Here is a 17,930-nt window from a genome sequence, read left to right as displayed (position 1 = left end):
CTTGCGCCGCTCATTGCCCATGAAACATAAAACCAAGCCCTTCGTTTTGCACCGGGGCATTGTGGGTATTGAGGTTTGGCGTCACGTTTCGGATCCAGCATGGCAGCGAAACAGAAAAGGTGTGTGTCCAGTTACTGTGTAATTTGTTGCATGTAATGAGACTTTAACGTTTATTTGACGTTGTTTTGTTTAAAGTAGACGTGTTGTCAAGCGGGTCGTGAAACTTGCAGAGTTAATCAGACTGTTTTAACGTGATGAGAATGTATTTTAGCCACACATGCTGTTAGCATGAGGTGGTTATGCTAACTTAAACTCCAGCTACGTATTACGTTTTTTCCCTTCTTCGTTATAAAAAAAAAAAGAAGAAGCCTTTTCACGAGTGTCGAAGCAGATATTTGCAGCTAACGAACAGACGGACAAATAAACAACACAACGATTTGTCGCCGGAGAATGAGGAACATGTGTAGTTGCCACACACATGTTGGTTAACTTCTCTAATCTGTTGAATTGCTGTCTTCTTTTGTAGGAAGTTAGAAAACCTCAGTGTGGATGAGTTCCTGGTGTCAGGTTTTGACTCTGCAGGTGAAGATGAATCTGAGGAAGAGACCCCCAAACAAAACGGGCCCAAGAAGAAGAAACAGTTAAACTCCGCTGCCTCGAAGACGTGAGTCCTTTTTTGTTTGTTTTGTTTGTATTGGTTACATGTACACACTGTACACACTGTTTGTGATGAAGATAAGAATGACATCATGCTTCTGTGAATTTTGTTGACCGAGCAGAGATGAAAAGAAGAAAGGTAAAGCCTCTCAGCACAAGGAGCAGCTGTCCCGGTTAAAGAACAAAGATCCTGAGTTCTACAAGTTTCTGCAAGAAAACGACCAAACGCTCCTAAACTTTGACGACACGGACAGCTCTGAGGATGAGGACGAGAAAAAGTACCACAAATTACCGTCTGCACTGGAGGTAAGCTGCATGCTGTCGTGTGTTGTGTACGTGTGTCTTGAGTTCACAATGAGTCATGCTGGAAAATAAAGATCTTCGTGATGTCTTTTTTTTTTTTTTTTTTTTTTTGCACGTAGGAGGCCAGCTCTGGTGACGACGAAGAGAATGATGACGAAGAGGGTCAGAAAGGGTCCAAGAAGTCCAAGAAGGTGGCGGAGACGATCAAAGTCACAGAAAAAATGATAGAAGACTGGAAAGCTGCTCTGAAGAAAGAACCCTCTCCTCGTCTCTTCAGAGAGGTCACTCAGGCTTTTAAGGCTGCCGTCGCTACGACAAAGGGTGAAGGAGGGGGTCAGTGTCGATACAAAGTGGCCGACAGTTCAGGTACGTCGTCGTCTGTATTTAGTCTGCACCGTTGTCACAAATTATTCGTCATTGCTTCTTCTGTAAAAAGCCGTTTAAAATCTGAATTGAACTTTCGAGTAACACAATCTGCTTTAATCGTCATATTTAGTTTTACCTGCAAATCTTCCTACTTGTTTTATCTTCGGTTGAGTGCGGTGTTTGTTTTTCTTTCTTTCTTTTCTTTTTTCTTTTACCCTCAAGAGAAATATCTGCATGTTTATCTACAAAACTTTTTAGATTTTGTCTAAAGACGACAGCGTTTTTGCCTGTTAACTGTAGCATGAACACAAGACGCCATACAAGAAATCATATCTGAGATCAGAATGAGTAAACGTGATTATGTATGGGGTGCGTTTGAAAAGTTGACAAAATGTTGTTGAATAACATTTATAATGAGCAAGCCATGTCTCCTGTAATGTACTATATATTCTGTAAGATCCAACACAACCTGTTGCACTCTGTAAAATAATCTTTTTCCCGTCCTCTCTGCAGTCTTCAACACGTTGGTCCTGTTCTGTATCAAAGATATTTATGTGACCCTGCAAAGGATGCTCAACCTGAAGCCAGATAAAGACCAGAAGAAGTAGGAAGTCAACATGCGTTATATCTGCTGATCTCATCTCTTATTAACGGTTTCAGTGTATCTGTGGATAGACTGTTCACTCAACATTTTGTGTTTCTTCTGTATTTGTTCTCAGGCTGGTGCTCCCCTCGTCCAGTAAAAAATGGCAGAAAAATCAAGTTGATATCAAGATGTACCTCAGTGAAGTAGTTCAGGTGTGTTCTACTGTCCTGTTTGTCTGTCCGTGCTATACTCAATTCGATGGACATCATGATGTCCAGTAAATATAGAGAACAGAGATGTTTTCTTTGTCTTTGACGCAGAGCAGTAAACTTGTAACAGAGCTGAACATCTGTTCTGATATTTCTTTCCTCTTTAACTTTTGCACCCTGAAAATAACCCTGTAATGATCTTCTTACCTCCTTCTCTCCACCTGTAGCTGTTATCATGTCTAACAGAAGCTTCAGTCATCAGCGCTGTCCTGCGACACACCAACCAGCTCATAGCTTATTACCTTTGTCTACCCAAACAGTGTCGTTACCTGGTTAAGGTAAGACTTGAAGACTAAATGGATAGCATGGAATAGGATGCCTAAGTAATCATTGCGAAATAGTGTTTTATTGTTTTTGTTTGTTTGTTTGTGTGTCCAGCAACTAATGAAGCAGTGGAGCACAGGGGAGGAGACAAGTCGTGTGCTCGCCTTCCTGGCGCTCAACAAAATCTGCAGACACAAGCAGGACACGTATCTTAACCCTATTCTCAAGGTGAGCTGCATGAACGGAGGGATGCACAACTGGGTTTGGATATAAAATGGACTAGAACGAGGAATTTACCAAGTCAAGTCAAAACACTCTAGTTAACACTCTGAACCCCAAAACCTGGTGTCAAGTTAACAAGGCATGTTTTCTTTAAAAAAAAATTAAAAAAAAAAAAAAAACCTTGGGGGGGAAATGCTGTGTGTGTATATAGATAAAAAAAATAATTAAAAAAAAAAATCTATTTTTGGAAATTAAATTATCAGAGAAATTCAACTTGTATTTATGAGATTAAAATGATTTTACAGGTTATGTCATGAAAATGACACTATGACTACACATAACTACATATAAGGTGCAGGCCTGACTGGTGCAGTGAAAAACGAGTCGACAGTGAAGTAAAAATGTGAAAAGAGCAAATGACACCCAGAATCTGCTCGAGGGTTCAGAGGGTTAAACGAAGAGGAAAACTTTTTGTTTCCTTTTTTATTTGATAATCGTTTGCACGCACATCCAACCTGTACAATCAGTACCCAGCTGTTTTCTTCTACAGCATTCTGCTCCTCTCTTTTGACTCTTTTCTGTCTCTTTGCAGCAAATGTACATTTCTTATGTACAAAACTGCAAGTTCACGTCTCCCAACATGCTGCCAATGATCAACTTCATGCAGAGGACTCTAACAGAGATGTACGCCCTGGACACACAGGCCACCTACCAGCACGCCTTCATCTACATCCGGCAGCTGGCCATCCACCTCAGAAACGCCATGACCATGAAGAAAAAGGTTGTTCTTGTTTTTTTGACTCTGTCTAAGCTCACAGAGATGATCTACTTATGTGCTTTTGACAGCTTTGAAGACACATGAAGATGTATTTGAAATGGTCATGTAGATGACGGGGAGACGGCCCCTGCAATTGATTTCTGTCATTTTGGTTTTGATTTAAAGATTTGTCTTGTAAATATATAAAACACAAGTGTTTATTTGCTGTATAGGTGCAAATGCAGAGGGGCTGGGATGTATAATGGGAGTTGTATAAAATACAGTGCTTCTATAAGCTCTTGTTATTTTCTGAAAATTAGATTTGATCAAAACATCTCTGCTGACTTTGCCACTACAGTTAAAAGACGGCACAAAGCTGATCTCTGATATATAAATGTTGGCACATCAGCCTGGTGCTTGTTTGACATTTTTATTTTCTTTGATTAATTGTTGATAGGAAACCTATCAGTCGGTGTATAACTGGCAGTACATCCACTGTCTGTACCTGTGGTGTCGGGTCCTCAGCACCCTGCACCCAAGTGACGTTCTCCATCCTCTCATCTATCCTCTCTGCCAAGTCATCATCGGCACTATCAAGTGAGTATACACTTTTATTATCTTACTTCAGCACATGTTTGACTGTGAAGTAAAAATGTTTAAAAAGTCCAGATTAAGTAAATGATCCACCTCAAAGTCTTATACACAAAGCTGTCTGTTAATGATATTTCTGGTCAAAAGGTATGTAGTTATAGAAATTTATGTAAAAGATTTATTGTGATGATTTTTTTCAAAAAGCATAATTTCTCTTTTGATTTCATGTAATAAAATAGGTTTATTTGGCAATTTTCTCCACAAAACGATCCCAGAAACATCTAAATCTGTTTCAAAACTTCAAATCAGTTTTTGGTGATGTCAGAAAACCTTGTTGCACAATGTGTTTTTGTTGTTGTTGTTTTGTAAAGCAGGGAAACTTTTGCTCTGAACACCCAGAGTGTCAGCAGCAGCCAGATCAATAATAAAAAAAAACAATGGGTCTCATGTTGTAACAACACTGTTTGAGTGACAGACGGACTGCCGGCAAAAGGTCATAAATAAGACAATATTATGCACAGAGGAGTGCAGCAGTGCTATCAATCAGGGGTGGGAGTGGATAATGATATAAAAACAGATATATTAATACTGAGAAATAGGATGAGACACTAAAAATACATTATGGAGTACATAAAATAGCTGTCATAAACTGTCATCACAAAGTTTGGTATACTAATAAAGAATAGGACTTATCCTCCACTACATATCTTTATCACTCTCCTGTCATGACTAAAAATGTGTGTTTGTGTGGCAGCAGTCTGTAGTTAAAAGTTGTTTTGGGCTGTGCCGTTTACAGTGACCTGAACTTTTGGATTCACAGTTAATCGGTGTCATCACTAAAAACTCGTTTATAATTTGTTAACGTCCAAAACTGTGGCAGAGAAACTTGCACTTCTATTTGTTTTTAAATGTGTGCAGTCTCAACAGTGTATTTCTGGTGTGTGTGTGTGTGTGTGTGTGTGAGAGAGAAACCACCAGGCTGCTGCACATGTTACCAGCAGCAGGTGGAGACATTGACCACCGTTGTCTTTTCTCAGACTGGTGCCCACTGCCAGATACTACCCTCTGAGGATGCACTGTTGCCGAGCCCTCACCCTGCTGTCGAGCAGCACCAACACGTTTGTGCCTGTTCTGCCGTTCCTCCTGGAGGTAAGACTTCACGTCATCTCCGGGAACCACCGCACACATCTAACAGAGCAGCTCCAGGAGAGAAAAGACAAGTTTCCAGCAGCCGGGTCTCAAATCTCTCACACCAAAACACGGCTTGAAGCCCTCGATTTAGATGATCTAGAATAAACGACAGTCGGTTGGTTGACTTTGTCACGAGTGGAAACAGTGATCAGGTAGACGTGATGAAATGTTCCACCAGTGGTTTGCTGTGGAAAAACATCAGTGGCGTATGAAATGCGTTTTGGTCTCAACGGCCTCAACTGAAGGAGCTCAGGAGGAAACATTTCGAAGGGTGGAACAGAGCGAGAGACACCTTTTGTTATCAGGCCAATCACAGGTCACCAACTGACAGCCTTTTCTCCAGGTCAGGTGTTAATCACGTGACTGCGTGTGTGTGTCGTTTGTGTCTTTTGTGTGCAAAATATGAAAAGTGTTTATGCATGCTGTGGGCCTTCGCTGTGGTTTGCTTGTGAAGAGCAGTCTGCTGGCGACAGTGACTAGTTCGTCCCGCTGGGAGTGATCTGTGCGTGTGTGTGTTTCTGTGTGCATGCAGCAGTTTGACCGAGGCGATGAAGGCACGGTTGTGGTTTACACTCTGGTCCTAACATGCTGTGCAGACCACATCCTCTCTGCCTATGGCCCACTCCCCACGTCTTTTCCCCGCACACACTCGCCGCCCCCCAACAGCAAGCTGTGTTTATTTGTGACGCACAACACTTCCTGTGTTTTTTCTCCTTTACTGTTCTCCTTGTTAAAGGCAGGCTGAGGTACGCTGCTACTGTTTTAATTAGAGCAGCAGAGGCAGCCCCTTCCTCCTGTGTGTCTGTGCCTGTGTGTGTTCTCGTATCTCCGAGGGGGGTGTACGATTTGGAGCTTCCTGCTTCAGTAGCTGTGTGTGTGTGTGTGTGTGTGTGTGTGTGTGTGTGTGTGTGTGTGTGTGTGTGTGTGTGTGTGTGTGTGTGTGTGTGCGCACGCGCACGAGCGAGCGCACGCACGCACCAAGGTTGGCCCATGCCTTCCCACTTCCCCCTGGCTCCCCCGCAGACCGCCACCACATCCTATGTTTGTACAGACAGCACCGGCCAGGAGCGTTGCTCTGCTGCGCACACAAGAGAACATTAACGACCACACACACATGCACAGAGATACGGGGAGTCAGAAATAGCTTGATACACAAATACAAGATAGAAATTCACTTGCGCACTGTGGGCAGATGTGAAAGCTAAAGCTTGTAGACAAATAGCCCACACGTTGGCTAGAATGTACTTTCACAGACCAAGATAGAAATGTGTCATCTCGGTAACACTGCAGCGTTTAACGTGAGCCGCGGCGAACAACGATCGTCAGAACAGTCAACATGTAGCAGGTGAAACGTCTTCAGAGAACAAGGAGAGGGGTGTAGATTTATTAAGATCTTTATTAAGACAAAATAAAAATCCACATTCAGATATAGTTTAAAAAGAAAATGTTTTAAGTGAATTAATTCCATGGTTTATTGCTTACTGATGGGTTTTGTACATCATCAGCTTGACCTTTTTCATGGTTTCCTTCAGTATGAGGCTTTACAGTCCACTAAGTGCCAAATTAATGCGGAACAACTGACTCAATACTTTCTGCCACTCAGGACTTTACTAACTGAGCGTTGTATGCTCACACACCGAACTGAGACACTACCTAGTACAAAGCTTCAGCAACAAGGTGACAGTGTGAAATATTTCACAGGGGTTATGTAGTGGGCACCTCCCTTTACCCTGCTCCCCCTCACCACTCAACACCCACCACCTCCACCTCTTTTACATCTAAACAAGTTTGACGTGTCGACGTACTTTGGCAACGTTATCTTTGCTCAAAGCCTAATGATCATACATGCTACAGACGACCACCGATACCATTCCCTCTCCTCCGAATCCAAAGACCGCCCTGCTCAGCTGCTTCACCTCCCTCGCTGCCTGCTGTTGGCTCTGTCCACGGATTCAACGTAATAAACCCTCTGCTGCCTTACTGCTGCCCGGTCCTCCTGAGCTGCCTGCCTTTAATTCCACTTCCTTCCTGTCCTTCGCTCTGGTGCCAACTTCCTCACCACCTCGTCTTTGCTCTCTGCCAACTGCAACTCCACTCTCACCTTAGCATACTTAAGTTCCTCTGTCAGGGTAGACGATGGTAATTGGAGGGTGCCCCTTTCAATACAATGCAGCACTACTGAGGCATCAGGGAACCCCCCAAACACTTCCTAAAAATGAACTAATCAGTCTGTCCAGCTTCTATCTTAGAAACTGAACACTCATTTACTGTCATAGGCCACATTACCTTTGCAAGTATCCCAAACTATGGACACCACAGCTTAAGCTTTCCCGGAAGTCCTGACTTCTCTTTTCTCTTTGACCCTTCAGTAACATTTCCTCTAAGCTGCTCAACCCGCTCAGCATCGCCCAGCTCACTCGTGTACCTTCTCCCTAGACTCCTAACTGGCTTATCTAACACAAAGGGATGTTTTGATTGGATAAGTAGGACAACAGGTGGATGATGATGTGTTTCACTCAGAAAAGTCATTTCCTTTTAAAAAGTGAGCTGAAATTATGATATAAAACAGAACGAAAAAAGAACTGCCTGTTTTTATTGGCTTTAAGTTTTGGGGTTTATATTTCTGTCCCACTATCGCAGCGATAAGATCAGAGTTCAGTGCTGCCATTTCGTCTCTCTTTTATAGATCTTCCAACAAGTGGACTTCAACAAGAAACCTGGAAGAATGAGTAAGAAACCCATCAACTTTGCAGTCATCCTGAAGCTCAACAAGGTCAACCTCATGGAGAAAGCCTACAAGGTAAGTCTGATTCGTACAGGACAGATTATGTCCTCTGGAGCTGGTAGAGAGAGTGCTCGGGGTAAGCTGCTGTTTGTGTCTTTATTGCCCTGAGAAGGAGCAGCTGATCAGAAGAGTGGTTCAAGTCTCAGTTATTTCCACGTCGCTCCGTGACACTGTGTGTTAGCACTCGTGTGCGCCTAAGGGGATTGAGGGCAGCGCGGAAAGCCCCTTGTCAGGGCTCTAAAACTGGCCCTGAGTCGCCACGCTCAGTGCTGCAGCCAAGAGGATTGCCTCACGGCTCTGCGGGATTATCCCCTGCACTCCGCTCGCTAGGACTGCGGACTCCACTGCTGTCACCTGGGCAGCTGCCACGTAAACTCCCCGCAGACCTGACTGAGCTGATCTGTCTGAACACTGATCGCTCCACACAGACGAGACAAGTTTTCACTTAAACGGAGGCAGCTGAACTTCTAGTGCTGTAGTTGACACATTGTTTTTTATTATTATTATTATTATTATTGTTATTATTATTATTATTACACGTAAATCTGTACTAAATGTGGGATTATACCTGTGACCAGTTGTCGTACTTGGCTACATTATTATTCATGGAGCCCATTTTTCTCGGCATTACTTTAAAAGGTGCTACGAGGAGATCTCAGTAATGTCTCGTCCACTCTGTTTTTTTGTATCTGTTGACGATTCTTGTGTGTTTGCTGATAGAGAATTAAACACATGGAGGAAATCTAATAAAAGCCATGTAATCTCCTAGTTAGTTACACTCCAAATGTAACGTCATCCAGGGTTGCAGCGGTTTACCGGTATCACGGTATATAATGGTATGGAAATTGAGGATTATCAAACAATTACTTTTTTTTTTTTTTTTACTGGTATTGGAGAAATACACAAGACCAAACAGACTATCTCAACTTCATGTTGCACAGCTCCTTTCCTCCTCAACTGCCTGGCAGATTTAGCAACAGGTGCCACATCTGATGAGCCTGATCATATCACCATCTCCAAACCCCCAAAAAGTGATTCAAATTAGCAGCGCAGGAGAATTTACTACTACTTACTAGAAAATCATGATTCTCATTTTATCCAGAATTATGCCGCCCTAATCAAGAGGTGTGGCCCGAGATCATTGATGAAGGATTGATCCATAGCAGAGAATCTGTGGTTTATAACAGGCAAGGTTCAGCTGCTTTTGTGATTCTTTTGTAAGAAGTGAGATGGTTGTTGATGTTCTTTGGTCACCAGATGCACTGCGAAGGGTAAAACTATGACCTGGACTTTATTTATCAGTGTAAACTTTGATTATTGTTTGCACATTTTTCTGTTCTGCTTTTTTTTTTTTCAGGACGGGTTGATTGACCAGCTGTATGATCTCATACTCGAATACTTCCACAGTCAGGCCAGCTCCATCGGCTTCCCCGAGCTCGCCCTGCCCACCATTATTCAGGTAACGCAACCATTCAAACTGATCCAGGAACAGACTCGGGTTTTAGACCGAGGAGGTTAAATGACGTTATCTCCTCATGGCTACAAACGATTTACATTAAACTAATTCAGTGAAGTAAAGAAGCAGCAAAGCCTCTGAATGGAGTTTAAATCCTGAACAGATGATTCAGGCTCTGCTAGACTGAATATTCTTCCCCTTGGAGGGGGGGGGGCGACCACGAGCCCTCATCGGGTCTGCCTGAATGCGTCTGATGGGTGGACAGCATCATCCCCTCTGCCGGTCGCTTCCCTCTCATGCTCCCCCTTCATGTCCCTGCAGCTGAAAGCTTTCCTGAAGGAATGCAAAGTGGCCAATTACTCCAAGCCGGTGCGTCAGCTGTTGGACAAGGTGCAGGAGAACAGCAGCCACATCACAGGACGGAGACAGAAGGCCGCCTTCGGAGTGGCCGATGCCGCCGCTGTGGTGAGTGTGCCGGTGGTATGAAAGACAGAAGCTGTCTCTCTCTGCTGTTCTGTTTCCTGATGTTCAGTTTCAGTGACCCTCACCAGTTAGAAAATGAGTCGTAAATAAATACAGGCCAGCGCTCTTCTACCAAAAAAAAACAAAAAAACACCGTTATACAGGTGAGTCTGAGATCAGGGAAATACATGTTAAAATGTGATGAAATAATGCTGAATAGACAAGTTGTTGCTGTTCTAAATGAATAACTGACCAAAAACTGATTATTTAAGATCATTTAAACAGAAACATGAAAAACAAAAGGCAGTCATATCACAGTCACTTATAGATGGACAGAAGACAGAAATAATTTGATATTCAATTCACTCACATTATTGAAGGTTGCAGTCCTTTTTAAGTGACTCATAAAACCTCTCTGGATTCACGTGTTCAGTTGTTTTGGAAGGCAGTTTTGTTCACTCAATATTTAATGACGTATAGCTGGCTATAATACAGTACAATTTTGATATTTGTTGAATTAATTGCAGCCCTATTAAGTATTAAAAACTGGATCCTGTAATTATCTGTAGGGCTGGTTATCATTCAAAAATATTCAATATTGATGTCTAGACTTAAATACTGGTTCCCTAATGGTACTCTTTCAATATCATTTGTATAAAATCCATTTTAACGAGCACATTTCACGTTAAAGTACAAATCTTTAGTTTTTTAAGGTAAGGAGGCTGTTTTCTGAAGCTACAGTTTACCAATGTTCCCTAAACGCCTCACATGCTATGTTAGTGGATGCTAGCTGGTCGGCTGCGCCCGGGGAGGCCTCAAGTTACTGCAGCGCACACAGCTCGGACAGAAATGTGGACAAAGAGTGAAATAAGGCGTTCAAATGTAAGATTCGGTTCAAACCAAGGGAGTTTTATCTGTGCAGGTCGGCCAAGTGGAGCCCACGTAGGGTGAATGCTGGAGTTCACGACATTTTCTCCTGCGTAAACGTAGTTTAAGTTGGATGTTTTAACCATATATTCATGTGGATTTATCCTTCATGTGGATTTATCCCTCATGTGGATTTATCCCTCATGTCAGAATTTATTACCAAACGACGAGACATTTTTATATGGCAGAATCAAAGCAGCTCACTCGGTGGTATAAAGGTATCACAAACATCAGTACCCCGCTCTCGCTATATGCTTTATAATTTACCGTCGTGTATGAGATTATCGGTTCTGTTGCCGTTTGTTTCCATCGAGAGCAACAATTTTCTGACACCGAAGACGAGTCACCTCATTCGAAGCCGCTTCTCGGTGTCTCATTAGTCCACTTCACCGGCTCTCCCCCCGTTTGTCACGTTTAAAGGGCTTCGAACCGCCCGGTGTGTTCAGACGGAGAACAGATATGATCTCGCGCATCAGGAGCGCACATTATGTTTGAAATATTACAGCAGATCTTATGCTTAGATTAGCCCACTCATTGACTCACCTCAGTGATGTTTTATTAGTTTCTAATTAAATACTTCAAACTATTTAATTTGCAATTTTCGTCTTCATATTAAAAAGAGACACTTAATATAAAAAGTATTGATTCACTGATCTTATGCACAGATGAGACCTCAAACATGTCAGAAAATGAAACGGATGATTGAAGTAGAAACTCAGATTGGAAATGAATTAGGCTGTGAGGTGTGTCCATTAATCCCTCCAGCTGATCCATAAATCAGACGTGATGAGGAGGGATTGGTTGTCACTCTGCCAGCTGTTATGGCCATGTTTGGTGTTTACGATAATTGATTATCCTGAAATATCAGCCAACTCAATCCACTTAACTTGGAAGAGTCGGTAAAAAAAAAAAACACGTTTTAATCATCTATTTAGAGTAGTCATGTGTCCGATCATCTTTTAACTCGTCTGTGGTGTTTTTATCTGAACACTCTCAAAAGAGAGGTCGCAGTGCAGCGGTAACGTTATACTGAATGACAGACGCGGAGGTCTGAAACTTTTTTTCTTCTGGTCCAGTTGAGGAAAGTCCTGCGAGCCATCGGACGACTGACCATGAAACATCACAGGCAGCGACTCGTAATGGAGGACGCTTCTGTATAAATACATCTGAGAGACGACGTGGTTGTTCAGAGCTCTTACTAGAGGCGCCACCGCCTTAATGAGCCACCGTGTGTGTGTGTGTGTGTGTGTGTGTGTGTGTGTGTGTGTGTGTGTGTGTGTGTGTGTGTGTGTGTGTGTGTGTGTGTGTGTGTGTGTGTGTGTTTTTTCTGTGACGTTTACCGCTGATTAATATTTAGGAGCAGTTCAAGATGAAAATATAGTGGATGGTTTTTGTTAGCACACAAACACGCACGCACACACACACACACACGCACGCACACACACACACACACACACACACACACACAATCTCATCAGCTAAATTACACAAAGTACAACAGACAGACAGCGCGGCACCGTGCCAGCGCCTGTCGCCACGGCTCTCTGCTCAGCGGAGGCTGTCGCCATGGCACCGACTCCCTGGCATCGTGGCAGCAGTAGAGGTGTCACCGCAGGCGGAGGAGAGGGGACAGCCCTGCTGCTGCCGCTGTGGAAAGGCCACGGCCCCCCTCCGGCCAGCAGCCCCCCGCCGACATGTCACCCAGACGGAGAGCTAGCCTAATTAATGATGCCCTGCCTCCTTCCAGGTCGAGCTCAGGTGTTTGCTGGTCTCTCTCTCTCTCTCTCGCTCTATCGGAAATATTTAAATATTTGTTTCATTTGTCCGAGGACTCGACTGAATTCTGAGGGCGCTTTTCATTTTCATTTTCTCACCCCGTCTTTTTGCCGTGTGCCTACATGTCACCCGTCTTAATGGCTGCTCAGCAAATTGTGTTAAGTGTGTTAAGGTAACGGGCGCTGGAGGCCACAGTCTCTTCACCCTATTGGATTTGTTGGTCAGATAATGTGATTGGTCCAAATCAATATCGTCCACAAAGACCTTCAGGGGCCGGAGAAGATCTCCCCTCTCAGGCGCCTTCAGTCTGTTTTCTGCATCCTCTTGACTCTCAGCGCTGACTCTCGTCCGTCTGTCTGTCCGTCTGACGCTTGTCTGTCTGTCCGTTGATGCGAAGCTGCGGTTGAAGCCACATGTATTCAGGTCGTTTTAGGTCCTTAGTGAACCTGCTGAGAAGCTCGTCTCTGCCACGCTGGATATTCAGTCTCATCAGGAGCACATCTGTCCACACCTGCACATTCACCCTCCATGTCATGTCTCCGCCAGGCGGCCTGGGAGAAGCAGATCAAGGAGGAGGGGACTCCTCTGAGCAGGTACTTCAGCCAGTGGAAGAAGCTGCGGGAGAAGGAGATCCAGCTGGAGATTTCCGGCAAAGAAAGGGTAATTATCCGACCAAAGAAACCACCGACATTCGTCTCATCCACCCAGTCATCATGAGTCGCTGCTGGCGTTTTCCTTCGTGAATGTCAGCGTTCCCCACAAGAGTTGCTCTTTTCCATAAATCACTAAACAGTCACGCTGCAGAGTGGAAACTTTTACCGGCAGAACAATTATTTTATGAGCACCATTAAGGCCATCAAAGCAGGCTTGTGTGTGTGTGTGCTCACCCAGCCTGTTCTTGTGTTTGGTAAAGATGGAGGATCTGGACCTCCCCGAGATCAAACGGAAGAAGATTCAGGACAAGAAGGTCGAGGACAAGAAGGAGTTCAAGGACCTGTTCGAGTCCGACAGCGACTCGGACGACGCGGGACTCAAAGTCAAAGGTAAGAGAACGCTGGGGGGACTCGCTGTGAGTTTGAGACCGGAGGTAATTTGTGGACCAGTGAAACCGACGACGCCCGCCTCGGCCTCCAGGGGGCGGTGTTTTGCTACAACAGTGCAAAAGCAAAGTTGCGAGGTGATGACAGCTCGGTCTGATTTCTCTGCCTGATTTCTCTGCCGTAATCTGTTTGTGTGACGCTGGCCGTCTCAAAGGTTTGACCCCGTCGCCGGCGGCGTGGTTACCGCGAGACGCCGAGACGTTAAAACATCCACGGAGGCTCTGCGTGTGTGGAAATAAAAGTTAAACTCCAAATCAAGCTCGAGAGAAAATGTCTGCTTATCAGACAGTTTGAGTTCGCTCTCCGCCGAGAGGAGCCGTCAGCTCGTTCACGCTCGAACCCCCGCATGTCCCGTCCTCTCGGGGTCGTGTGCAGGTCACAGGCAGCTGCAACCTCGCTTTTACAGCTTTACACTCGGACACGCTCCAAGCAGAAAAGAAAAAAAAAGAGTCCTCCACAAGGTCACAGAGGAAGGGAGTAGGCGGCAGGGGATTTTTTTTTTTTTTTTTTTTTTTTTTTTTTTTTAATGCATCTGGACTTCATTGTAGGGAGAGTCCCCACAAACGGATGGGCAGCTGCCGGCAAGCGTCCACCCCTCCCACTCCCCCTCTTTCGTTCGTCTTTCCTCCACCCCCCTCCCCTCCCCGTGCACACACACACACGAACTGAACCCCCCCCCCCCCCCCCCCCAACAGGAAGTACAGGCTTGGATCCCAGCGGGGGTTCCTAATTCAAACCAGCCCACTGGAACAGCCAGAGGTGGCCGCTCCCACTCCTCTCTCCCTTTTTTTTTTTTTTTTCTCTCTCTCTCTCTTTCATTCTACCTCTCTCGCTCTGTGGGCTTCAACCAGCTGCCCCCGCATATCCTCGCAACACGTGCGCACACAGACGCACACATCTCAATGATAGCACACACCCACCACCTCGTCGTCCAGTCTCGAAGAGCCAAAAGCTTTTGGGCCGCTCACCAAAGCTCTTTGTGGTCTCACACGCTCCCGGAAAGAGGGGGAGTCTGAGAGGAGGGGGGCTGATGATTTAGATCTCTCTCTCTCTCTGTGTGTGTGTGTGTGTGTTGTGTGGTGTTTGTGTGTGTGTGTGTTGTGTGGTGTTGTGTGTGTGTGTGTGTGTGTTGTGTGTTGTTGTGTGTGTGTGTGTTGTGGTGTTTGTGTGTGTGTGTGTTGTGTGGTTTTGTGTGTGTGTGTGTGTGTGTGTGTGTGTGTGTGTGTGTGTGTGTGTGTGTGTGTGTTGACAAGTCATCCAGGTCATTCGGGGGCAACGTCTTAGGTACTGCTGAAATGTGCGAGCAGCAAAGAGTGGGAGAGAGCATGTTTGTCGCATTAAACTCAGACGAGAAGGGAAGTACCTCGTGTGTGTGTGTGTGTGTGTGTGTGTGTGTGTGTGTGTGTGTGTGTGTGTGTGCGCGCGTGTGTGTGCGTGCGTGCGCGCGTGTGTGTGTGGCACACAAAGGAAGTAGCTCTGTTTTGCTTCTCTCCTCCAGCTTCTCATCACACCTCAACTTCAAAGCCCGTGGACCCCAGTTGTCCCTTTGGCTAGACAACACACACACACACACACCGTACTTTGAGGATAGCGCAACACAATTTCAGACAAACTCAACTCCTCTCCAGCACACACGCAACCGCACGCACACACTTCCTGACTCCGCCATCATCGTCGTAGCTGTGGAACCTGCTCGCTATCTCCATTTGCTATATTTAGGCCGTGAGCATAAGATGTCTGAAATTGCCGGTAGTAAACTGTCACGGGTGTTTGTGCAGCGGCAGCGGCGCCTGTAATCGACTCTCAGTTCCATCTCGGGAGGAAATAGACACTTCCAGCTGCCTCTGATACCTGGCCCACATATCCGCGTCTCCAAAGTCCTCAGACGTCAGCGCCGCACCAGCGCAAACTTAGGAACGTCTGAAGAAAGTAACACGAGACAAAACTCGGTGCCGAGTAACGTTTCTCACCGTCTCCTCGCAGGCAAGAAGAGCAGCCGTGCAGCTGATGATGATGATGATGATGATCTCGAAGATCTCTCTGACTTGAGCGATGACGAGGGGATGGAGGGAAGAGACTCAGGTTGGTACAACATCAGTGTCGCCACACAAACACGCTCTCGTCACAAAGCAGTTTTCGGACATTTGTAAGTTTTTCATTTGCAGGTTTTTATGATTTGAGTGCACCGATGTGGTTTCCTGTCGGCGAACGGACATGCAGACTCGATAATCTGGAGGCCGGCTGATATCGAAGCCGAAACCTCAAGACGGTTGTAGAGCTGCTCGATTAGATCACCAATTCATTTGTCAGTTGATTGAAAGTTAACTTCCAGCTATTTTTTTTTATAATAATATTCTTTATTATATATTATGTCTTTGTCTTAAAAGCTATCTATCGATTAAAGCATAAACTGAGAGATATGATCTCATTTCAGCCTTTACAATCAGAGGGTTTTCTGTTAGTTATATTATTCTTGTAGAGTAATAAATCTCTGAGTTTTAAGCTCGTAATCGGTCAGAACGAGCCGTTAAGATGCAAGTATTTACTCCGGTAGACTCGCAGACTGTTTCCATATTATTATTATTATTATTTTTATTTTTTTTTATCAATCGCATAAAAAAAAACTTCTTGACTCATTCATCAATAATGAAAGCGATCATTTGTTAGAACCTTAAACGTAAGCATTCGAAAGGGTAAATTGCACTGAAAATCAAGTCACCTTTGCTTCAAAATGTGCGTGACCTGGTTAGTATTAAATTCAGTCTCGCAAATTAATAAATTGCGTACAAATGAACAGAACGGGAACCATCCGCTATGCCACAACATAGATTTAAGGGATGTCAGATTTTTTTTTAAAAAATTTTACAGTGTGTTCCAACTGCCGAAGCACAAAATGTATCGACACGAAAGCCTCTAGTGATGAATTATACATCCATGTCATTTTACACAACACTCGATGTAGCATCATGAGAAAATGTGGAGGTTAGAAAAAAAAAAGATTTTTTTTTTTTTTTTTGAACACCCCCTTTAGCATTTGTATATATTTATAATAATATAGTTTGTATATAACTTTGTTTATAACGCCGTAATGTAGTTGTAAGCAGATTTCAGTGACTGAACTCCTCGTGCGGCAAAGCATGGAGGCTGCGGCATAAACAGAAAATGGATGACGACACAGTAAAACGGATGCAATAATATAAAAAAAATGTGTTCGTAGGAGAATTAATAAAAATCGGAAATGTCCACATCACTTCATGCACGTTATCACATATTCGATACCTCCCGCCGCTTGCCTGGTTTCCGACGTGGCTGAATGTGAAGTTTGAAGTGCTTTCTTTCTGTATTCCAGATGATGATGAGGAGGAGGAGGAGGAAGGAGATGAAAAGGCCTCCAAGGCTCCCGAGCCGCTGTCCTCCTCTGCTCTGATAAAGCTGGCGGAGGGAGACGAGGATGTGGTTGAAGACCTGGAGCTGTCTGATGACGACTGAGCCGCCGCGTGTTCTCTCCTCCCAACAGCTGGACTTCCAGGATGTATTATCATTTTCTTTCCTTTTTAATTTCGTATCACTTCACATGTACAGGACAAAGTAAGTTCATCGTGTAATTTCATGAAGCATTGAAACTATAAAAGATGGCGTTTCAGAGTCCCGATTGTCCTTGGATTATTTTTTTATTAGATGCTAATTAGTGGAGGCAGGAACGTGAATGCTAATGAAGGAGTGCGCCTGAACCGGAGTCGTCCTGTCCTCTACACGTGCACACCTGTAGGCGCCCCCGGGCTCTCTGTAAGAACGGGCTGTTTGGAGGGAGCCGGGCCGAGCCGGGCCGGGCCGGCCAAGAGGGGGTTTACAGAGAGGCGGGTGTTGAGCCCCGAGGCAGCAGTGCTGTGCCAGGCTGGCAGGGTGGCGTCTGATGCCGTGCCAAGACTCTCTGCCCAGGTGGTGGAGCAGCAACACAGGCTGGTCTGTTTCTGTGCCAACTGCTCACCCACCTCCTGCCCAGACCGCTGTCTCTTCTGTCTGCGCGTTCACAGGCGCTCGACTCTTTCTTCGACTCCACTGCACCTTTTTCCCAGAATTCACCTCTGAACCGAAGGCGAGGAGGTGGGGTGGGGTCTTCTTCTTTCGGGCAAGTGACGACTGCGTGCTCTCGCCGGTGTACGAGCACCAAGGCAGACGCGTCGAGAAGCACTTCGTGTCGTCACGTTTCCTCTGTAG

At 44.9% G+C, this 17,930-nt stretch overlaps 1 protein-coding gene across 1 annotated transcript; it reads left to right on the top strand.

The window, feature by feature from the left end:
• The first annotated feature begins 34 nt into the window (after window positions 1-34).
• noc2l (NOC2-like nucleolar associated transcriptional repressor) lies at window positions 35-17,360 on the top strand. Its single transcript, XM_069689059.1, has 18 exons — window positions 35-119; window positions 527-664; window positions 780-963; window positions 1,080-1,326; window positions 1,840-1,930; window positions 2,046-2,124; window positions 2,349-2,459; window positions 2,560-2,673; window positions 3,260-3,448; window positions 3,882-4,021; window positions 5,053-5,164; window positions 7,893-8,006; window positions 9,349-9,450; window positions 9,769-9,912; window positions 13,159-13,272; window positions 13,526-13,655; window positions 15,696-15,794; window positions 17,062-17,360. The coding sequence occupies exons 1-18, from the start codon at window positions 100-102 to the stop codon at window positions 17,199-17,201; spliced, it is 2,268 nt and encodes a 755-aa protein (XP_069545160.1). The 5' UTR covers window positions 35-99; the 3' UTR covers window positions 17,202-17,360.
• The last annotated feature ends 570 nt before the right edge of the window (window positions 17,361-17,930 follow it).

This window comes from Brachyistius frenatus, unplaced genomic scaffold (assembly GCF_029030835.1).
Source record: "Brachyistius frenatus isolate BFR_SWC_R1_liver_20210118 unplaced genomic scaffold, ASM2903083v1 Contig_6, whole genome shotgun sequence".
In the NCBI taxonomy this organism is placed as follows: Eukaryota; Metazoa; Chordata; class Actinopteri; family Embiotocidae; genus Brachyistius; species Brachyistius frenatus.
This window is presented reverse-complemented; position numbering and strand designations above follow the sequence as displayed.